This window comes from Falco biarmicus, chromosome 5 (assembly GCF_023638135.1).
Source record: "Falco biarmicus isolate bFalBia1 chromosome 5, bFalBia1.pri, whole genome shotgun sequence".
NCBI lineage: Eukaryota > Metazoa > Chordata > Aves > Falconiformes > Falconidae > Falco > Falco biarmicus.
In genome coordinates, this window is record NC_079292.1 from 13,537,501 (window position 1) to 13,562,500 (window position 25,000).

At 37.9% G+C, this 25,000-nt stretch overlaps 1 protein-coding gene across 13 annotated transcripts in view; it reads right to left on the reverse strand.

The window, feature by feature from the left end:
- Positions 1-25,000, reverse strand: part of FOXP2 (forkhead box P2) — a 445,070-nt gene that overhangs the window by 7,984 nt on the left and 412,086 nt on the right. For all 13 annotated transcript variants that reach the window (XM_056339333.1, XM_056339342.1, XM_056339336.1 and 10 more), the window contains one exon: positions 24,298-24,461. In XM_056339333.1, coding sequence (XP_056195308.1) covers positions 24,298-24,461 — 164 coding nt within the window. The remainder of the gene's footprint in view (positions 1-24,297; positions 24,462-25,000) is intronic.

Sequence of the window (25,000 nt, forward strand, 5' to 3'; positions counted from 1 at the left end):
CATTTAAGCTTCAACTTTCAGATATTTTCTTCAGAATTCTAAGTGACTAAGTTTTTGATGGAAGTATTCAGTGTTTTTAATCATGATGTAATGTCATGTTAATCACTTCCAGATGCTGTAACACTGATACTACAACATTCTGTCCCCTGTGTTGCTCCCAAGAAATTGCATTTCATGCACTGGTATGCCTAGCATATTCCTTCATCTGTGGGACCTCAAGGGTCCGTACCAGGACCAATACTGTTTAGGATCTTCATCACTGCCATAGCCCGTGGGAGTCAGTGCACCCTCAAGCCAGCCTGCAGACAACACCAAGCAGAGTGGTGCGGTTCATTTGGTGGAGAAAAGGGATGCCACTCAGGGGGACCTTGACAGGCTTGAGGAGTGAGCCCACATGAACCTCATGAAGTTCAATGCCGCTAAGCATGAGGTCCTCCACCTGGGTCAGGGCTATCCCCAATATCAATACAGACCGGGGGACGAAGGGATTGAGAGCAGCCCTGTGGAGAAGGAGCTGGGGATACTCGTGGATGAAAAATCGGATGTGAGCTGGCAACGTACACTTGCCACTTGGAAAGCCAAGTGTATCCTGGGCTGCATCAAAAGAAGCATGGCCAGCAGGCTGAGGGAGGTGATGCTCCCCCTCTACTCCACTCTCATGAGATCCTACCTGGAGTACTGCATCCAGTTCTGCGGTTCCCAGCACCAGGCAGACAGCGACCTGTTAGAGCAGCTCCAGAGAAAGGCCACAAAAATGGTCAGAGGGCTGGAACACCTCTCCTACAAAGAAAGGCTGAGAGAGTTGGGTTTTTTCAGCCTGTGGAAGAGATGGCTCTGGGAGATCTTACTGCAGCCTTTCAAGGAGGGTAGGTCTAGACTGGACATAAGGAAGAAATCTTTTGCAATGAGGATAGTAAGACACTGGATCAGGTTTCTCAGAGAATCAGAGAATGGTTTAGGTTGAAAAGGATCTGAAAGACCATCTAGTTCCAACTCCCCTGCTATGGGCAGGGACACCTTCCACTAGACCAGGTTATCAGGTTCCTCCTCTTTTCCCCCATGTGGGGAACAGTATGTGGGGCAGTTGCAGTATAAATTACTCAAACAATTTAAATCTATCTAGAAGCTAATGTCATTAGTCCACAGAGATCCTTTTGGAAAAATTTACATGGCAACTAAATGAAAAATGGATGCCCCACCATTAGAAGTGTTTGAAGTCAGGTTGGATGGAGCTTTCAGCATCCTGATCTAATGAAGGATATCCCTGCCCATGGCAGGGGACTCTGACTAGATGATCTTCAAATGTCCCTTCCATCCTAAACCATTCTATGATTCATTGCTATGCTTTCCTTTCCATGCTTAAAAAATTTTGACTACAAAACTTTTATTTTTTACTAGATAAGTTCGGTTTCTTTAAGGGTGGTGTCCAGGCTGGGTTTTTTGGTTGTTTTTTTTTTTTACATTTCTGTGGTTGGAGTGCAGCCACTGTAAAAACAGGGAGGATAATAAGAAATATCCATTAAAAATGCACTACACATTAAGATACTAGTTCCTCTTGTGCTGTAATTTTTTGATATTGAGGGCCTCTTTTTTGCCCTTTTTTGAAGGATATTTCAAAGATTATTTTGATGGCTAATCTGTGGAAGGATTAATACCTTAGAAGACTAATCAGGATACAAAATTTTCTTTTTTTTCAACTATATTTTCATCCAGATCAACAGTAAATCAAGACCAAACTCAAGCAGTTCAGTTGTCCATGCAAAAACAAATTCCATAGACTTTTCAGCCAGCAGCTTAAGAACACAGATTGTAGAAAACACTGCCACACAAACATCTCTTTCTGGCAGTGTAAGCACAAGGAATAAACATAGGCTCTTGAAACTAACATTTCTCTCAACTCTAGTGTTTTCTAGAGTTTGTTTTTTGAAATCAAGGGTTGAAAACCAAAGGTGAGGCATGTTGATTAAAGATGTAAAGGATCTTGCATTTATAGTATTTAATGTATGTTTTGAGGAGGAAACAACTATACAAAATATATAGGAAAACAACCACCCTTTTTTTTTTTTAAGCAAAACAAAATTTGAACACCCATCTTTTAAATTGCTGAATACATTCTTATCTTGAAGACTTTCAGTATAGTATAATTTATCTCAAGGTATTTATTGCACATAGAAACTGAAATATTCAGATTGGTATTTGTATGTAACTAATATGAAAATGTGTATGTGTATGTTTCAAAAGACAGATATACATTTAAAAGTATTTATTTGTAAATTCTACACTACCATTCTGTTATACAATAGGAGCAGTGTACTAAGGAAAAATTCCCATGCAAACTGCTGAGTTTTTAAACATATATTCTTAAGACATATTTACATATGCCATGTCTTTTTATTAATAACAATGCTACTCAAATATATCTTAACAGGAACATAGCTTACTCATTTCTGACTTCTGATCAAAACTTGGCTACTACATAACTGGAATCTGTATTTTAATAAAGATTAGTATGGTTCCTTGATGGACCAATCCTGGGTTCAGAACTATCAGTAATAATTTTTATTAATGATACAGAACATAGAATAGAGAGTACGAACAAGTGTTGGCAAACTACACCTCTTCCTGAGCTCAGGACTAACAAAACCACGTAAACAAACAGGAATGGAGGAGATGCCTGCAGCAGCAGCAAAAATAAAATATGGCGATGCTAAATTACTTCAATGGATTTTTGGTAAGGATATAAAAAAAAGAACATTAATTATTTCCACGGATCACCTTCTTTACAATTGGTGGAATCTAAAAAAAAAAAAATCTTCTTCATGCCCTAGTGCTTTCAAAATGAAAACCCTGTGAGATACCTTTGTAATATAAATGGATTCTAACAACTTGCAGAGCTGCCTGCTCATCTCAATATATTACTTCTTCCTTGCTCACAGATCAGACCATGAAGTTCCTCAGTCTGCCTCAAACACTCACTCTTCCACACACTTTGCAGCTTTACATGGAGATTTTTCTCTCACCCCTGCAAATGGCAAACTACAACTGCACACTCTCATGTTCTCAGATGTATACTATATCCTTGAAGATATCATTATTTACAACATTTAACTGGAAAGAGTGCCAGGTGCCAGGAGACAGGTAACAGTTGCTGGGCACTTCCAGAGGCCTCACAGAGACTGTTTGTAGACTGCTGGAGAGGAGTTTTGAGGCTTCAAAGGAAAAAGAAAGATAACAGGACAGGCAGTTGAGGTATAAATATATACTAGAAAGGAATGTATAAAGTAACTTCCAAATATTTAGAGATGAAGCCAAATTCCCAAAGCCTACAATAACTTGCTTGTACAAGGTGAACTTGTCTTCTGAGTTTTGTACAAGGTAAGCCTGATCCTGCCTTGGGAAAACTCATTTATTATAATAGCTACTAAAATCCTGCTAAAATCTCGGCAACGGTAACCAAACCAAATTGATGTGTTAGAAACCATACAGGCACCTGAGAATGGTCATGTAGGGATTAGGGCTTCTTTACCCCCAAAAGGTGGTGGGATCAGCAGCCCATCTAGAGCAACGCATGCAGCATGGACAACAAATAGGAGCAGCATGAAGCCACTGCACAGCAGGAGACTGACACAGTTGCCATCATGGAAACGTGGTGGGATGACTCACACAACTGCAGTGCTGCAATGGATAGCGATCAACACTTCAGAAGGGATAGGCAAAGAAGGAGAGGTGGTGAGGTAGCCCTGTATGTTAGAGAGTGTTTTGAGTGTCTAGAGCTGCAAGATGGTGATGATAGGTTTGAGCATTTATGGGTATGAATCAGAGGGAAGGCCAACAAGGCAGATATCCTGGTGGGAGTCTGTTACAGACCACCCAGCTAGGATGAAGAGTCAGATGAAATATTCTATATGCAGCTGGGAGAAGTCTCACAATCACTAGCCCTTGATCTCGTGAGGGACTTCAACTTATCAGATGTCTGCTGGAAGTACAATACAGCAGAGAAGAAACAGTCTAGGAGGTTGCTGGAGTGTGTGGAAGAGAAATTCCTGACCCAACTGGTGAGGGAGCCATCTAGGAGAGGCACCCACCAGACCTGCTGTTTCTGAACAGAGAAGGACTTCTGGGTGATGTGATGGTTGGAGGCCATTTTGGGCATAGTGATCACAAAATGATAAGAGTTTTCTGTTCTTGGAAAAGTAATGAGGGAAGTCAGCAGAACTCCCACCCTGGATTTCCAGAGGGCAGACTTTGGCCTGTTTAGCAGACTGACTGACAGAGTCCCTTGGGATGCAGTCCTGAATGGCAAAGGAGTCCAAGAAGGCTGGACATACTTCAAGGAGGAAATCTTCAAGGCACAGGAGAAGGCTGCCCCTATGTACCAAAAGATGAGCTGGTAGGGAAGAAGACTGGCCTGGCTGAACAGAGAGTTTAGGCTGGAACTCAGGAAAAAAAAAAAAAAAATAGTTCACTACCTTTGGAAGAAGAGGCAGGCAACTCAGGAGGACTACAAGGACGTCATGAGATCAGGTTTGGGGCACAGTGGCTGGAAAGCTGCCTGATGGAAAAGGACCTGGGGGTCCTTGTTGACAGCTGGCTGAACATGAGCCAGCTGTGTGCCCAGGTGGCCAAGAAGGCCAGAAGCATCCTGGCTTGTGTCAGAAACAGTGTGGCCAGCAGGACAAGGGAAGTGATCATCCCCCTGCACTCAGCACTGGTGAGGCCGCACCTTGAATACTGGGTTCAGCTCTGGGCCCCTCACTGCAAGAGGGACACAGAGGTGCTGGAGCGTGTCCAGAGACGGGCAATGGAGCTGGTGAGGGGTCTGGAGCACAAGTCTGATGACGAGCTGCTGAGGGAACTGGGGTTGTTTAGCCTGGAGAAAAGGAGGCTCAGGGGGCACCTTACCACTCTCTACATCCATCTGAAAGGAGGCTGTAGCGAGATGGCAGTTGGTCTCTTCTCCCAAGTAACAAGCAATAGTGACTTGGGAGCAACAAGCAAAGAAGAAATGGCCTCAAGGTGTGCCAGGGGAGGTTTAGATTGGATATTAGGAAAAAAATTTCACCAAAAAGGTTGTCAAGCACTGAAACAGGCTGCCCAGAGAAGTGGTTGAGTCACCATCCCTGGAGGTATTTAAAAGGCGCATAGATGTGGCACATAGGAACATGGTTTAGTCGTGGACTTGGCAGGTAAAGTTAACGCTTTGAGTCAATGATCTTAAAGGTCTTTTCCAACCTAAACGATTCTATGAATATATGATTTTAAAACAAGTGTTCCATTCAACTTTTAAACATTCGAACGTGTGCTGTTACTGCCAAGAAAACAACCAGATCCTATAACCAAGTACATGATTTCTTAATTAAATTGAGTTGAGCTGATGTCAACAAGGAGAAAAGACACTTGATACAATATTCTCAATTATGGATAGCATGTTTTCTACAGAGGTTTCACGTCGCATCAGCTTTCATGTAAGGGGATATCAAATACTGCAAAACAGCAGTGAGACTGCAGGACAACAAAATACAAATAATTACAATAACCAAGGTTTGGATTTGGTTAGCAGAAATAGTGCTCATTCCAGGCTTTGAATAGAAAATACAATTTTTCTTTGGAAAAAATACTAAGTCATACAATGCTTTTTATAACCATCAGCACTGATTTACTTCAGAGACCCTTCCTCTCTTTCAAACCAGAGATTTCACAATTTAAGTTCCTCTGTATTTCTTTCATCCAATTCTATGGCAGGAAAAAAGAATTAGTTCATTTCTCATTTATACATGTAGACAATATGCAAGGGGTTCAGTTTTTATTCTGAAAGCCACTGGGGAAGAGTCACAACCCCTCCAGGATTCCCAGTGGAACAAACTCCACAGTTTAGATCTGGATCGTCTAAACACTGCTGCCCATATCCACCCAAAATCTTTAATGTTCTGCTGAAATCATTTACGGGAAAGTGCTGTGAGATGTCATGATAGAGAGATGCAGTCTCTCAGACAGTTAAGTCAATATAATGACTGGCACTGAATGCTCTTGGCTTTGTATTGAAAAGGTACTAGATGCTGAGAGAGAAAAGCTGCCTAGGTCAACGTGCTTACTGTGAGCTTTGTAGCCATGTATATGGTTTGCAGCAAGTCATGTAATTTTTTCAAGATCTTTCAGTGCATTTTTATTCCACACAGGGGTTGCAATAATCAGTCTAAAATCATGAAAGGGAGATTTTTTTTGCTGGGTTGCAGCTGGAAGTATTTTGTATTGCTATGGTGATTTAGGCACCTAGTAACACTAGGGATTTTTTTTTTTTTACTTTGGTATTCAATGGCACAAAGGGCAATAAATTAAATGATGTCTTGAAGTCCCTCCCAGGCTTATTTTCTATGAGACTTTAATTTTGATACTATTGACTCACTAGCTTTCCTAGTGACTTCATGTAGAAGTATATAAAGATGATGAATTTTCTGGAACTCAGCTGAAGAAAGTTTTCCCAGGGGAATCTTTGGGACTGAACAGTTTCTAAGCCATATGTGGTATGACAATCTACGTTGATTATTTCCTTTAAGATTTTGTTTGCCTGTTAAAATAATAAAGATTTTTAACAGTTTTTTTTTTTTTTTTAAAAAGGTAGCTCCCAAACAACTTCAACCATTTCCCAAACCAAATCATGAACGGTTTGATCTGTTTTTCCTCACAATTCTGTAGACAGCCTTAAGCCCACAAACATTACCTCTTCAAAACCAATTAGTTAGTCTGCAGATATTCTTCCAACTGTACTATTTCTTCACTATCTTTTTCTATTACATTGACTATCCTTCAACATATGAAAAGAACAAAACAGAACATGTTATATTTGTATAACACAGTAACTGTTACAGAATTTCACATTTCCAGTGTAACTTTTAACATTAGACACCTGCAATTTTTATTTGCATTTTTAACTTATTACGCACACTGTCCTCAATTCTTCCATGCTGTAGACATACTGATCAAGTGCAATTTTTATCTGTTCCTTCTGACTTGATATTTTTAAAGCTGTGACTTTCATTACACTTTCATACGCAAATATTTTTCACCAAATATTATTTGGTAAAATTACAATCACTCTATTACAGACATAGTAACTGACCTGTTTATTTTGGGAGATCCTCCCCCCCCTCCTTTTTTTTTTCCTACCTAGTGATCTGGACTAGTATTTCCACAGGAAGAACTGTATGTCATCTTGCCAGTACAGCTTTAGGTCTGTAGGATATCCTACAGCAGTTTTAAAAGGAAAGCTCTCCTTTCCAATCCACTGTTTCAGATCTATAATTTTTATATTTATGCTTTGGTAGGCAAATGGAGACAAATCCTCAAATCCTACAGTATTTTCAAGATATCTAATTCTATTACTTTGTCTCTTTACAATTTCACGCTATTATAAAAAGTTTATTATTTTTCTTAAGCAGAAGCGAACTGTTTATTGAGATGAATATGTACAGCCATTTAGGGAGATACTAATCCAAATATTGAGAAAAGGAAGAAAGAGTATTAGACGAGTAATTAAATACAAATTCAGTAATGCTATGACTGTCACAGAATCCATTATTATTTTTTCTTGAACACCAGGAATCACTTCCCCCATGTATTTATTACATATACTGAAATGCCAAAGAAGTGCTGTTATTTCTAGGTAAAATAATGCCTATATGCAAATCTCTAGCATCAAGCAAGAAAAAGAGGAAGGTCCAATTGTTACATACCCTTGTCAGGCAGCTGAGGGTGCACTCCCTCACTTCATTAAGAAAAGAGTGAAGCTACAGCATCCTGGTAGAAGATGACTGGAAATGTGGTGCCTGTAGAAGCACTGCTCCTCAACAGGGGGGCTTCTGGATGTGCTTTGTCAACCTTCCACGTTCAAATGACAGCCTTCCACCCCAGACCCTCCAAGAGCCATGCTGACAAAAAGAAGGAAGTAGCAACCTCTTCTTCTCTCAAATGCAACACTTAAGCACAAAAAATACCTTAAAAAGATAATTCTTCTCATGTCTATTGTCTTATCCATCATCAGAGAATTCAAGTCTACCATGATGAAGTTGGGAGTTGCACTGACCTGGTGATGGAAAGCAGAGGCAGCAGCTCTAGCTAGAAGTAGACTAGCACTACTGTAGATTCTGACAGGAGATAAGAGTGCACTGGAATAATAATTAATAAGGCCACTAAAGTTTGTCTTCTTCAGTTCATCACTAGAGGAGACGGTGTAAAATGGAGTTAATAATCAATGGTCACAAAGTGCCTCTGGTGCATCAAGGTGTAGGAACAAGTAAGGAGTCTGTGTAAGTCCATTAGTGCTTTTACAACCTCCAAGACTTGCTTTCCTATTTATCATCGGCATTGATAATGTTTTATCAGTTGCTGTAAAATAAGCTAGTGTTCTTCATGCCTTCAGTTCAATTATTTTAAAATAGGCGAGTCCCTCTAGGAAAAAAATAAATAAATCACAAACCCCATCATTACCAACCGCACCAAACTGGTCTTGCAAACACTTCCATTTTGTGATACCTCAAAAATGATGTAAACTCACTGTAAGACCCAGCCCTTCAGTGAGCACCTGACATGACTTTCGCTGGTATCTGTAAAACAAAATTCAGAGCATCTTTCTCCTTGAGCCTCGTTGCTTAAAAGGTTAGGTTGTTTCTGCTCACTTTCTCACTGTTTTGTCTTTACGAAAAAATACTCTACCATCACAGAATAATTCATGTCAAAGGGGCCTCAGGAAATCTCTAGATCAACCTCCTATCCAAAGGTGGCACAGCTACAGGGTCAGACCAGGTTGCTCAGGGCTTACGCAGAATGGTATGGGTTGGAAGGGGCCTTGGAGGTCATTTAGTTCCAACCCCCTGCCATGGGCAGGGACACCTTCCACTAGACCAGGTTGCTTAAAGCCTCATCCAATCTGGCCTTGAGCATTTCCAAGGGTGGGGCATCCACAGCTTCCTCTTACCCAGAGTTACCTAGTTGGGTCTTCAAAATCTCCCAGGATGTAGACTGTAGAACTTCCTTGGCAACTGCACCACTCAATGCCTGACTGTGTTCATGAGGAAAGGGTTTATACCCAGTCTGAATCTCTCATTTTAACTTACGCCCTCTGTCTCTCAGCCTACCACCACAGTGAAGAGCCTGGCTTCCAATCTCCCTGTAGGTACTGAGGGTCAGGTCCCCTCAAAGCCACCTCTTTTCCAGGTTGATCAAGCTCAGCTTCCTCAGCCTCTCCTCAGAGGGCAATTCTTCTGACCATCTTGGTGGCCTTTTGCTGAACTCATTCCAGTTTATTGCTGTGGGTTTTATATTTGAGGTGCCAAAACTGGACACAGTATTCAGGTGTGGTCAAAGAACTGTGGAGTAGGATGGCGATAATAATTTCCCTCAGTCTCTTGGGGCCCCCTGCTGTGCTTCATACAGCCCAGAACACTGCTGACCTTGGCTGCCAGGGCACCCTGCCAGCTCATGCTCAGCTTGTTCTCTGCCAATATCCCCAGGGTCTTCTCAGCAAAGGTGCTCCTCAGCCAGGCCATCCTAGCGTGCATCAGTGCAAGAGGATCTTCCTTCCGCAGCGCAGGGCATGGCATTTCATAAAGTTCCTCTTGGCCTAGTCCTTCAGCCCATACAGGTCCTCTGAATGGCTTCCCTACCCTTATGCGTGTCAACTGTTCCCACTAGATTGAGGTAACCTGCAAACCTGATGAGAAAGAGGTCCATTTTCCATAACACCAATGTTAAACAGGACAGGTCCCAGCATATCCTATGTCTCAGGAGAAATCAGAGACTTCCCAGGTATTGCGAATGGAAGAACAGAGTAAAAGGGAAGAACAATTCTGGCAGAGGAAAGCTACTCTAATATCGAGGTGAGGGGGACAGCAGGAAGATACTCATTGTTATCTGAAAATCTGAACTAAGTGAACGCAACATGCTATTTTAAAGAGAAGAAGATGGCAGAAGCTATATAGGGTGTCTGAAAAAGAGGTACAAAGGATTAAAGAAGGCAGTTTAATGCCAAAAATCTGAAAAGAATGGGTGATTTTATCTGTATCTCTTGGATTTTAGGGGAATATAGATAGCAGAACATATTAAGGCATTACACTTTTAATAAAAGAAAACAAACCCCAAACCTTTGTAAAAGTCACTTAGAAACTCATTGGTTAAGAGGGCATTCCCTATTAGTACTGCCATAACTGAGAAAACATGTTCTTGCTTGTATTTGCACAGATAAAGGTTCCAGATTTCAACATAAGCAATTTTGCTAATGTTGTAGACTACTAAGACTGTACAAATTTTCAAAGATCTAATAAAAATATTTCAGATCTGGGAGAATTCCTAGTCTTATTTGGAAAGAAAGATTTTAATGAACTAAAGTTGAGAAATGGAGCTCATAAGCAGTCACAAGAAATATCAGATGGAGATTAGGAGTGATTAGGAGTGACTGAAGACAGAATAAGAAATGAGGGAAAGCCAAAGACAAGACGACAAATGGTTTCCTGGGATAAAATCCAGATCTCATTTAAGTCAACAGCAAAATTCCCCTTGACTTCATTAGGGCCATGATTTCACTTGTGAAGTTTATTCACAGCAGAAGATGTAAGTGAAATACGCAATGCATCTGACAACGCTTGGGGAGAGTGGGAATAACCAAAGGTGATACACAGTCAACCACATATTTTTCTACTAGACAAATGAGGTGGAATAACAAGTATATATAAGACTACTAATTTTTCTTGCCCTATGAGGCTTCTAAGAGTAATACAACAGTAAACAAGGAGAGCTGATGGATGTATTTTAATTTGCAAATTCCTGTGAGAAACTTATCTAATCCATACTGAAAAGAGACGTAAAAATTTGCCAGTAGCAAAACTAGTCAGATGAAGAAAGAAGAAAAGATTATTTCACAACATGGAGGTAGATTAACAGTGAGAATTCTCTAAGATCCTACATATGATTTCTATTTTGAATATAATTATGAATACCCCGGAAGAAGATATAAACAGAGGTAGCGACACAATATATGTTAGCCATATACAAAGTTAACTGTGGAAAAAACAACAAAGCTGACTATCCATGACAGATACATTTACTGTTGACAAATAAAAGAAAGAAAATAAACTACCCATATACATCTATCTACTGTAACCACTTGGGAATTATTTTCTAATGAATCCTTCAATGGCACCTCTGCCTAAGAAGCCAAAAAAACATATGTAGGCTAACTAGGAGAGAAAAAGAACAGTAACAGTAATATATAACATGTTTATGTACTTATAGTAGGCCCTCACTTCAACTCATATGTTCAATGTACTTGACTAGCTTTTAGCTATTACTCACTCATCTCAAAAACTATATAGCAGAATCCAGAAGAGAACAATAGAAGTGATCTATGGCATGATAACCATATCTGTAGAAGGAAACACTAAAACCAACAGGAGTACTGTGAATTGATTTAATTTAGCTGCCATTGAAGTCAACACGAGTAGTAGCAGCTCGGAGATACCAGTAAAAGTGATAAATTAGAAATAGGGAAATAAGGAAAATATAGGGAAAAAAGCACATGTTCACCTTCACTTTACTCATACTTAAGGGTCACCCAATTTAATACGCCATATTTATGATAATTTTATCACTACAGTTATCCCACTAATAATTTATTTTAATAATAAAAAGGCACAGAGCTACCGCTAAAGAAAAGGTTTTTAAACCCTCACTAACTTGCACAGCTAGTAAGCTGTGTGTTTAAAATTCATTAAATATTTTTAATATAATTAAAATATATAAGTATTCAATTATTTAGATGCCACCTGCCACTACTCTACGGGAAAATGTTTTAAGAGGTACTGACCCTCACACCACAGAAGCCAGCCAGCCATTAATTCATGGGGATCAGGAACAAACTGCTCCATGTTTCTTTCTATACCATACGCACTTCCCAACTCAGCGATGATTTTGTGCTGCTTATCTACAAAATGTACCAATACATTTGATCCTAAAGTGGCTGGAAATAAGTGTTTGGTGCTTCTTGCCCTGTCAGTTTGGCCCTGCCCAAGCAGAGCAAAATACAAACTGGTTCACTTTTAAATTAAGGACAGCTAAAACTCGCAGTTTTTATTCTAAGCAAAGTTTTGAAAATTGACATTGGTGCCAAATCAGAATGAAAAGGAAAAAATGCAAAACAAGTTTTTGAAGAATTTCAGCTTTACAGTAATGAGCCTGAATTAAAAAAAAAAAAAAAATACAAACCAGATATGTTCTCCCTGTTCCTTTTAGCTTTGTACAAATAAATGAGTGTTTGGTACAGAGAAATTTCTAGAGAATAAATTGACAGGTTTATTGAAACCCATATGACAATTTTATTTCCCTTAAAAAAAATAAAAAAGATACTGTTGATTGAAAATGGATAATGAAATCATACAGATTTTTTTCCTTAACATTCTGAAACTAGTAATTAAATTGACTAGCTGTCTTTTTTTTTTTCTTAATTTGGCAAGAAAATGCCAAGACAATAAATAGGGATACCCTATATACACAGATATATTATCAGATATGAATATTAATAATACTTAATACAAAAATGATCGGATGTAATCTTTGAACTCCAGATAAATAAATGATCTTTCTGGAAAACAAACACATTATCAATATATTTTTTTTTAATATCAAACGAGGCTTAAAACTCACATACAATTAGACCTTCTTACATGATCAAAATCTTTAGGAATCAATTTCTGATTAAGAAGATGACATTAACACAGATTTTCTGATTCTAGTGACTCTTACTAGAATTCCCATCCTTGACATTGGCTTGCTCCCTTTGGTGTCTAAATAAATGTATTTTCTCTGTGACAGAACAACAAGAAAATGTAGAAACTTGACTAGAGATTAGCTTAGGGCACAGGCCTCTCAAGTCTTTCAAACCGTCAACTACATCTAGTTCAAATGCCAAAAGTTAACATGCTGAACAAGGAAAAGGATTAGGGAGAAAGTACAGAAGTTTTTAAGGCAAAAAAAATCAAAGGAAAATGACAAAGGACTAAAGATTTAGGTGTCTGAATATTTTTGGGGTTGTTGAAGAACCACCAAAAAAGAGCAAGCCTGTTAACAAAGTTTAAGAAAAGAGGCTATGGATCTGGCATGCTCTGTAGTATGTGACGGATGGGAAGTTTTAAAAATTGCACCAGTTAAACAGAAACTTAGCAGCAACAACTAAATATCTGTGTTATTTGTTGGATAGAGAAGGCAAATGTTCTCTATGCAAAATCTGGAAAGCTATTCAATGATGCAGGAAAAGCTAGGGGAGAATTTGGACTATACTATGTGTGGTTTTCATACATCTTAATACAAATATGAGCTATATAAAATTGTTTTTCTATTTCTGTTGAAACCTTTTACATCAATAAAACTCTGCTATCTTGGTAAACATATAGCATATCCAATAGCATGGGACAAAAAGGCTGAAACGAATCTCCTTTCACTAACACTTCCAGCACACTTTTGTGAGATTTTGTAAGGTAATGATCAACACTAGTCCAAAGTGGCACCTAAACATTTTGTTCTAATGCAGCACCAAGGGATTAAATAGCATTACACTTAACACCTAGACATGGTACTCTTTATTTTTTTCCCTGGAACAATGTTCACTGAAAATGTTGAATGATAGGTATATGCTTCAAAAATTTGCACCGATATGCTAGCAACGTATTACTTTTTCATATGCTAAGTTTCTTGAAGCATTGCTCTTTTATTTTTTCAATGGTTAGGAGCTAGGACTTGAAGCGATGACTAGCTTTGCCTGCTAGAACATACCTGGAGAATGGCAAGACCTTTGGTATTTTTTTGCTGAATACCTGATGGCAACATTTAGCAAACGAAACCACACATCACACTCAGCAGGGACAAGTGGGTCAAATTAACCCGTACAGGAGCATCTGCACTGCCCTAGCTGGCATTTCTCACATTAGTTGAATCTTACGCTCAATGTGTATCTTTCTGTAAGGCTGAGTTTAATTCAATCTTAAAAACAAGAGTGCCTAAAAATATTTAACTATGACAGCTGTTCCAGATTACAAAGTAAATGGACTTGGAGGATTCAGCTAGCCTGTAGTAAGGCATGGCATACATACACGTATATACATGAAAAAAACTTTTATTTCCCCAGATTTATCCGAAGAATGGGAGAAAATAGGGTTGGAAAGGACCTCAAAACATCATCTAATCTCTTAATCCCCCTTCCCTACCCCAAAGAAGTATCATTTATACCTACACCACTTCTGACCACTTCTAATTTCTTCTTAGAAGCCTCCAGTATCAGTGGTTCCACACAGTTTCTCGGTGCTGGTACACGTATTAGCACTTAAATATCCTACAAGCAGAAAAGGTTTTATTTTTTTTCTGGTGTCTATTCTATGTCTTCTTGCTGAAATACTTATAAATTATTTTTTGTCCCATTCCCAATGGACAAGGACATGTTTATGCTCATCTTCTCTGCACAGCATTCTGAAGACTGTCATAATCGCCCCACCCAGTTTCTCTCTTCTCAACAAACCTAATAAATTTAGTCCTTCCTCAGTCTTCAGAAAAGGCCAAACAGAAGAATTGGGTGAAAGATAGAGCCTGCTTTTATGTTAAGCGTGCTTTCACAATCACATACCTTTGTGAGCATACGTTCAGCTGGTGACCTGCTACAAATTCTAATCTTAAGAATGACTGCAGATCCAGTCATCACCACCTCATTTTTACACCAATGATTGTTCTTACATGTAACACTTGAAACATTCTAACTTTTCTCAGGACTTTTCACCAACTTGTTATCTATTACAGATTTAGGATTTACACGTGAGGAGCAACATGTCTGAAGAACATGTTATACCCATATGGCCTCTGCAAGAAAACACAATTATAGTCCACCAGAAGACTGAGCTGATTAGGAGATATCTGAGATATCACAGGGCCTAGGTTAACATACCCTGTCTCTTAATTGCATGCTTTGGCCTGTGCTTAATGCAGAGTTCTGCTTCACAGGGCAGTATATGCCACCTGAATGAAATATATCCACAGTGCAATACATTGTTCATTACTACATCTCTAAATATGTAGCTTCAACATTTTTAAAAAGTTTTAGATTTTAATTTCAGCAACTCCAGATGGATACAAAAGCATCATTATTTCTTTCAGGATGCCCTAAATAAAATGGCAGGCGTAGTAACACGACACCACTCGATGGGTGCTCAGCTCACTTCAATGCTAACAGTCATGGTTTGCCTTTTGGTTTAATGTACTTAATAGTATACAGTCTAACGCCAACTGGCATTGTGTCAAACACTTCTCTAAACAAAGCCTGATGCTATTCTACATGGGGACAGTAGTGTAAGTACTGTACAGCTTCCATTCAAACTACATCTGAAGGAAGATGCTTTTCAAAAATTAAACAATTTAATTACTACCTCAAGACTGCAAACGTTTGAGGCAGGGATCTGAAAATCCTTTTTGTTTTGCCTTTGTACAGCACTTACCAAAACAGGGCCCCCAGTCCATCCTTAATAGCATACTATACAAATAAACTGCAACAGTTTAGCTAAATTTAGCTAAAATATGGGGTTTTCCCCCTGTAACAACAGTGAGAAAGAAGAAACACATTATATAGGACTACATCTGGAATGCTTCAATAAACTGTTAACACCTGCACATGAAAATAAATCCAAATTGAGTAGTTTCATGGGATGGCTACTAGAAAGATGAGGGAAATGGACAGTCTGCTGAATCAGAAAGAGCCTGTTTGGTCCACCAAAATGGCGATTTAAAGTTCACAGTGTGCTCTCTAGAACACATTTGAGAAACAAAGAGAAAGAATATGAAAGGCCAGGTAAGCTAGAACACACATCAGTGAAACTAAATTGAAGTACATTTAGTCTGGAAATTTGAATGCAGCTTATAATAATCAAAGGAATGAAGTTCCACAGTGGCTTTCGAATTTGAGATGGAGTATGATAATTTTAGGAGAGGAATTATATGACGTGGTTGCCCACAACATGACTCTTATTTCCTGTGTTCTTAGAACAAGAGGACATAAAACTCAGAGGATATTTTTCATCTGTGATGTCTGATAATATCAAATCTGCAAGGAATGAAGAAAACGAGGGGAAACAAAGAAAAAAGTATCAACTTGGGGTAAGTCCCTAATTACCCAGAGTACCACTATCACAGCATAATACTGCATCAAAGAAACACTTCCCCTTATCCACCTCAACCAGAAGCTTACGAAAGTCTTTGAAAAGGGTTAGTGAGGGGCCATGATCATACAAAGACTCTGCATTAAACCTCTATTAATGGGTAAAGTGGAACAAATGAACTTGGTAAGTCTAGGCAAAGGAGGAAGACTACTGGATTTTTTCAGCCTAATTTAAGATACACATTTAATATTGTTGTTCAGTTGGAGAAAACCACTGGAATACCTGCAGTTATAACCCTAACAGAGACTGCATCAGAGTCTGTACTAGATACATCCATTCCCAGCACTCTTCTAAATCACAGACTGCTGTTAGATGCAATTGCACTTTGCCACAAGATTATGAACACTGCCTTCACATATGAACTTCAGCAGGTAAAATCGCATCTTTAGTCATCTTGAGATTTGATTACTTTAGTGTGACCTACACATGGTGTTTCACACCAAGATGAAATCTTTCTATAAACCCTTTAAAAAAAAAAAAAGTGCATTGAAATTTATAGTATTTTACAATGTGTAAAGTGCCTAGTTTTCTATAAATTCTAAAGAATAAATAATATTCAAATATAACAATTCCTCAGCATAATATCCTGTATTTTTCAATGAATCTTTGCTTCAATTTATGGATTGTAATTTAAACTATTGCTATAAACTACCAATTCAATATAATTATATGCTTTTACTTAACTGTTTACAAAATACGTAAATGTAGACACATTTTGGACATGTGTATTCACAAAAAAATACCTAGAGTGTGCACTTCAAAAAAGTTTGGCTTATAATATTACTGTTACTCAAAATCCAAATGCAGTCATTGAAAGTGGATGAAATTTATATGTGCAGTTTTAGAAACACACAGTTAACGGCACTATCATCTCAGCTTTTGTATTGTACAAAAAGAGGAATCTCCTATGAAGTAAATTTAAGTTATACAACCACATTGCAAAGATTTAGTTGCACAACTTTAAAATCACATTTTTAACATCTGTAGCAATATTTAAGATGCTGCCTTTTCTTATACAGACCTGTTATGTGAAAAGCATAAATATCTTGCCCATGAATTGAGAATTCATGACAGCAGTACCACAAAGTTTTCAGCAACATAGCTTCCAAAAAGATTCTGTGAAACCCCACAGGAGTCTACAAACTTCTACAAGCCATGCTGTGGGGACCTGACGCTTTTCAGCTGAAGACACTGTATCTCTGGAGTGATCTTTTCGTCAAGAGCATTGGGAATGTACTGCAGAAGTGCAACAATTGGGCTGGAATAATGTAAAGAAGAAATAGCAACTTCTGATCCAAAGTAAGACATGTAACATTTACGAAGCTAGAGAAGAAATGATAAAGGACTGGAACATCAGTCTTGAAAGATAAGAAAATTGAACAGAAGCAAAACGTAGAGGACAAAAGGACTGAAAACTACAGCAATGCAAAATAATCATAAAGAGAATATAAACATTTACAAAATTATTCCAAGTGAAAAGTTATGTCAGTGGGAATGGTGAAAAATATTATACAAAACATCACTACTTATTTTTCCATTAGTGCCCACAACTGAGTGGCCCTGTATGAGAGTAGGGAGGGACAGTCACAACTCAAAAGTTTACTGTCACATGATCCATACAATCAGTAATGGCTGTAAGGGTAAAAAGTAAAAATGTAAATCGTAAGAAACCAGCAGGATAAAGTGTCGGATTGCTGGATTTACCTGTCCCTTTCAGATGCTCTGCAGCGCAAAGCCAAAATTGTTTCACTGTGTATTCTCACAATAGAGCTTCTTCCAATGGGAATATGCTCAGACAAAAGCCATAACCTTTAAGAACCCATTTCCTAGCTGTTCCTCTTTTCATATAAAAATAAAAATCAATTGTTGTCACCAAGTCTCTTTGCCCATTATCTTCCTTATGTTAGATTTATGAATAAAAATGTGTGAAATTAAATTATACAGGCATTAAAGGATCATGTGATTAGGTGAAACATTTCTGATGAACAAGGATACCCAGAAATACTGCAATTGCTACCACATTCATCTGCTCAATTACATGCTTCTCACCTATTTAATAATGCTTGTTACATCCCTGTTAATTGATATGTTTCAAGAGTTTATTTTCTTATACACTATGTCAAGTCTTATACAATGAACAAGAGACCTGGATCATAGCAGTCTCCTAGAACAGAACAAGCCTCCAAGGTAAATGCAAAGAGATCATGAAATGGGACAATGCAACGATAACAAAAAAAAAAAAAAAAAAAAAAAAAAAAAAGCCACTACGAAAGAAGGAAAGACAGGGGATTGGAACATTATGAAGTTAAAGAAACAAGGGAATGAAAGGGATTAAAACTGGAATGATAGGTAACCCACTGTAAGTGGTGTGAAAGCTTAACAGTGGGGGACTGGAATAATCAGATATGGGAACGACCTGACAATGGCATGCTTTCAAACTGAAGCACCTCAAAAGTAAATGATCTTAGAGCAGAATAATCATATTTGCCTCTGGGAATAAAATTTAAAGATAAAAAAGTTTGAAAAAAATAACAAGTTTGATGATTATGCAGATGGAACTGCAGAGAGAAATGTTCCAGTCAGGGCAACAGTGGGAAAGGTAAAGGAGTAGGGTTGGTAACAACAGCAGAATACAAAGGAAAAGGTGACTGAAACCACAGACGGTTGGAACTCACCTTTTCACAGACAGAATTGAAGACGAAGGACTACACTGGATAAGCTTATTTTTCTAATTCATCTCAGATTGACTCTTACTCTTGTTCATTCTAACAAAAGTTATTCTTTCTCACAACAACGTAACGTAACATTTTCTAGAAACAGCTTTAAAGATCACAGGATATATGTGTGTCTTGACATTTGGCTTCAAACAATTCCTCTCTAACAGAGTACAGCACAATAGCTGAACGCAGAGTGTCATATATGAAATCAGGATTTTAAGTTACTTTTTAAGAAATGACTCTAAAAAAATATTTTTTATTTCCACTGTACTTACTTTAAAAAAAAATAATCAATCAACAACTAATATTCTAGAAATTAGAATGACCTCCATTATCTCCAGGAGTTTGGATTTCCTTTTAGGAACTAGATTATTTTCAAAAATCAGCTGAGAATGTAAGAGATTAGTTGCATCGTCCTCAAGTCTACGCTTTCATGCAGCACAAACATGGAGAAACACATGAAGATGGCCCCCTTCCACAAAACCTCATCAGCAGGATATTTGCTTTCCCTATCTCCTTTGCTAACTCCTCCAACTCCTTATTAAAGGAGCTGCCCTGAGTTTTAAGAGAATGGCATAACCACCCCGTTGTTTCCTACGATAAGGCTACATTCTCTCAGTCTAGCATTTTCTGAGTTTTCTGATGACCAATTTCTTTTTTGTTTCCTCAGCTGCTATGAACAGCTTTGCAGATTAAAATTTTACCTTCCCCCCCCAAGATTATATAATGAGGTAAAAAGGGCATTTTGCATTATGCATTTGCCAAAATATGAACACACGGACAAGAGATGCACTAAGTGTTCTGGTGATAAAACACTGTGATCTGTGCCAGTTGCAATAATCACTTAAGCGTCATCCATCTAGTACAAATGCACAAACACCAGAAAAACAGTTGAACTTGATTTCCAGCCCTGATATTCCATCCTCGGGAGTAAGTGGAACATATAGAGACAGGATAAATAATAACACAAACTGAACTTCATTATGATCCCAATGTTCATTTAAGAACCTAATTTATTTGCTCTGAAGGGACTGATTTTCAACTCACACCCCCCCGCCCCGAAATTCTTCAGCAGTATGCTGACTACAACATGCAGGTTAAAAGAAGTTGTGTTATCACTAATGTATGAACTGTCATTATTGTCCCTAGCTATCAGTCCACAACTTATCCAATGTTGTTGTTTCTTCAGGGATGATAAAAGTTTTTCTAAAGCTTCCCAGAACCATGCAGCTTTAGTTGCACTCATTTGGGTGCCTGTGGTTTCTTTTTTTGCTTCAGAACTCTGCATTTATACCCCAAAGGTGTGTACTGTGAAGCTTCCATCTAATCCATGTACAATTGTTATGCAAGATTAGCAGCACCTAGTTCTACATAAATTATGAATTTTTGTATATAAAACACCTTCTGTTGTGTTTGTCACTTTGAAACCTGTTGCTTATCAGCGAAACCCCACAGCAATTCTGGAGAAGTAGTCCATGTTCAAAAAATAATGAAGGAAGAAACAGCTTTAAGTATTAATTTCAATGAAAAGGTAATTGTCTGACATTCATTGTTGACAACTGATATTAGAGGAAACTGGAATTTTGAACATATATACCCACAATAAGGAATTTATTTTCTCAGTGGAGATCTGTTTCAAGGGACCACTTAGTGCCCATGTCAACCTACCAGGAATCAGATTTGAAGACCAATAAAAGACAGAACTTGGATTTAATACTGCTGAAACACAGAAAATAAACAGGATTTGAGGTTCCACTAGTGATATACTGCATACCACATCATGGAATTACCACCTTCCATCAGACTGGGAATGGAAACTGGGAGGCATGTAGCATAAAATTTCAGATGCTTTACATAATTATTAATATAGGAAATATCTCAACTACCAGGCCATGGTTATACCGATCACCTAAAACTTACTGCAGTATTTTTAAGTGTTCAAGAAGTGCAAGAAATGGAGCAGATTATATATCATTAGCCAAGGAAAAAATTGTAAAGCTTTTAAAGTGCCACTGCCCTAAATATACTGGCTAGGATTCACTGCACTTAAGCATTTAAATGTTATACATTTACTTGAAGTTATATACCTACCATCTTTAGTCAATGAGCAGATATTATTTTCAAAGGAAGCTGATTCACCCACCTATGTTAGATACCTGTCCACAGATGGATAAGTTGATGATTCTAACTGCTCTTAATACTCTGTTTCGAAAACCAGATGTGAAGTACCAGTTTCAAATCCAGACTGTAATAATTTCCCCACTTTCTGACACTGAGTAGCTAAGATATTACAGTAACAGAAATAAATTTCTTTGATAATGTTCTCACGCTCAAAATACAGAAATATTGCCTACCATAAACAATTTTCATTATGTTTATAAAAAGATAAATTAATGCTAAAAAATAATATGAACATTCAAAAGTAAGAAAGTTTTGCTATCATATATTTATCCGATAAAACAATATTCAGTACAATTTTAACAACCAAATGCCTAACTGAGATGCTTGGCTTTGACACTGTCACTGGGATTCTTCGCATTTCCTGCCGAATGCTCTAATATTAAACAAATGTGTCTCCCTGGAAGCTTGTCTAGAATCCAAACGCTGCCCCTTCCCAACTGAATGCTCTGATCTCTAAATTGCATGCAACCTCTCGCCTCTTTCCCTAATACCACGCTCCACTGCTCCTGGCTGTGTGCCAGCTTCAAGATGGCTGGCAAGGTAATTGCTCAGCATACTCCTGGCGTGGTGGCTAGTACGCTTTCCTGGGAATGAAGAGATGGAGGTTTAATCTACGTGGAGGCTAACAGAGCCACCAGCTTTATAGACGAGCGCAGAAATTATGACCCCCACAAGAACACTTCTCTAGGGGAGAAACACTCAGCCTTCCCAGGTGAACCTTCTCAGGAAGCTACAAGTGAGTGGATGCTTATGGCAGTAACATGTATTATTTTTTTTCCCTAGTGTATTAACTGTTTTTCATTTCAAGAAACCCTGGGATTATGTAATCTGTGTGGGTAATGTAGAATTTTAAATTACTCTTCATTGTTTGCCATATTCCTTACTCTACTTCTGTCATGCCTTCCCTATGTTCTTTTCTTATTTTCTTAAGTAATGCTCTTTAACAAAAATGAGGGACCCTGGCCAGCGTGGTCATGGATGCAAGGAAATGGCCTCTTATTCCCTGGTCCTCGGCCTCCTGCACAAGCCTCTTCCTTTCGTGACTTTTTCTGGCAGACTGCATTCATTCCCTTTTTCATATTCTCAGCTTCCTCAGCAACGAAAGGGCAAAAATGTCACAAGTGAGCAGGTACCTCCTCATAGCCTCTATCTTTTGGTTGACAGCTCATGGTCTGACAGAAGCCCAGTGATCTTGCACTAAATTTGGTGCACAGGATGAATGAGCACAACCTCTTTCTCCAGTGGTATCTTGGTGCATTTACGTTTTGTTGCTTCAACCTCTCAAGAACCAAGCAACACGTAGTCCTCAGTTGCAAAAGTCACCTCACAAGCCCTGAAACTGCCTGTTTTGACAAACAACGTATCACAGCAGCGAGAGGGGAAGGCTGAATCTTGAGTTAGGGCGTAACTCAAGTTATTTGCCTTTTTTTATAGGCGAGAATTACTACAATATATGGTATTTTAGCTATAAACACAGCTATAAATGTAGCCATATCTACATAATCATATGCACAGATATCTCAGTTTATCCAGCAGAATGGCAGACAGTACATAGGATATGTAAACAGATCTGCCAAACACTTACAAAACAACTTTAATAGCAAGTGTCATTCTTTTCTGTAAAGTAGCTGTTTTTAACACACATGATCTAACTCTTGTTTGCTCTTTAAAGTTTTATTGTCTTGGCATTTTATACAGGAAGAGAGCATTAGCATACTCAGGAGAACTGCTAAAAGTAAAAGGCCTCAAGCTACCCACTGCATGGTTGATAGCATAAAGCATGGGATATAAAAACTTTTGTCTGATTGCTCACTTTACTTCTTTTAGAGTAGTGTTACTCTCAAGAGCATATATTCATGTTCTTTCTACTTCAAGTTTTATTACTTCTTTTGTATTATTTAACACATCTAAAGACACTTCCAAAAGACAAATTTTTCCATTTTGAAAAAGTAATGGTTTGGAACCTGATAAAATACATGAATGTTCACAGTGTATTATTTTCAAAGGCAAGTAGAATAAATGTGCAATAAAACAATTAAATGTGTGACAATAAACATTTCTATGTGATTATAGATATATTAACGTGCCAAACAAAAGAAAAACTCAGCAAAATATTTCCCCTGAAAAAAAGTCAGATCAAAATGTATTCTCCACACACCAGGGCATAAGTGAAAAGGGAGTTTGGTCTCAACTGCCGTTACTGCTAAATATCCCACTCTAGAAATTGAAAGGAACATTAAAAATGTGAAAGAGAAAATGGAACAAAAAAAGGCAAATCAGATCAGCTATTTTAAACACAGGAAAAGAGACCACAGTTGTACATACACATTAAAAATCATCCTATGGTAAACTTAAATCTAAGTCTACTTAGATATCACACTGCTAATTATTATATAAATAACCTGGGAAACAATACCTCCAAGATACATGTTTTACTATTTAGTAAACAAGAAACTGCCATGTTTGACACCACTGATTAAGGCCAGGCATTTCTAAAGCTTCAGACACATTTCTGAAATCCACAATACATCAATTTTTAATACTTCCACTCTCTCAGCTCCATTAAAAAGATGGTAGGGGAAAGATTTTAGAGTAATTAATGATATAGTTAGCTGCTAAATATTAATAGGAATCGTAGTCTTGCATAAAATATAACATATAAACCTTGCCAATACAGACGCACCAGTAATTAAACTTGAATATGTAATTACACTGATTTATACGACAGGCAAAAAGTTACACTTTACTGGCTTCTATGTAAACTGTGGGCAACAGTTAAACTTTGCATTTTACGGTTTATATAAATGGGCAATATCTCTACTACAGTTCATAAATGGTTTAGAGACTCATAGTTAAAATTACAACTAATTCCAACATGAACATTCTGACTATACCTTACAAACCAGGCTGTGAAAATGACCACAGAGATCAGCCTCCCGTTACATTCGGTGTCTGCAAGTTGGAAGAGGTTTAAAAAAAAGCTTACACCAGTCTTAGTTCACAGTACATGAAGCCTTATCTGTTTAAATGTTTTAATATAAATGTTTAGTTTCAAACATATAGTTCCAGATGTTTCACTTACCATGTTTCAAAGCAATTTTGAGTAATACTGCGTCTTAGACTAAGGCATTTTTTCTTGAAAGGATGCTAACTGCACTTACATGTGAGGCTGAGGAGAGCAGCCCGGACTGCTATTTCCATTACTGTCAATGTGATCCAGCGAACCATTGAGATCTTCATGGACTGCCTGCAGTAAGCCACTGGATGCGTTATTTATCAATCCTGGGTTACTAAGCAATGGTAAACTACTCTCTGCCAGTGCAGCCTAGCAAAATTAAGAGTAAAAATAAAATTATTAGTCCATACATATACAAATCACTTCTAAATATTCATACATGTATGAATGTACGCACACAAAGCAGCTCATTTCAGGTAGTTGTAGAGGTGGTCAGAAGAATTTTGTGCATTTTCCAATTACTTTCACATCTTGAATTTAATAGCATCACTATTTCTGGTTTACTATTTCTCTTACATAGGTTTCATTATTTTCCATTAACTATGTTCCAATATTCATAGCACTTTCTGGTTTTACGTATTTTTTTTTTTTTTTACTTTGAATTACACTTAACCCCTACGCCCTTCCACACAATGTATGGCTCCTTTATAATGCAAGCAGCTGCTGTACTTTAAAAAATGACCAGAACTTAACTCAAAATAAAAAAGTCCTGACTTTTGCCTCTTCTGCATAAAAATTATATATTATAATTAAACTTTAAAGTTTTTGCCATGAGCACTGTGTTCCCCAACACTATGATGTGAAATCATTTATGACAGCTTGGATAAATATTAATGCATATCCACATG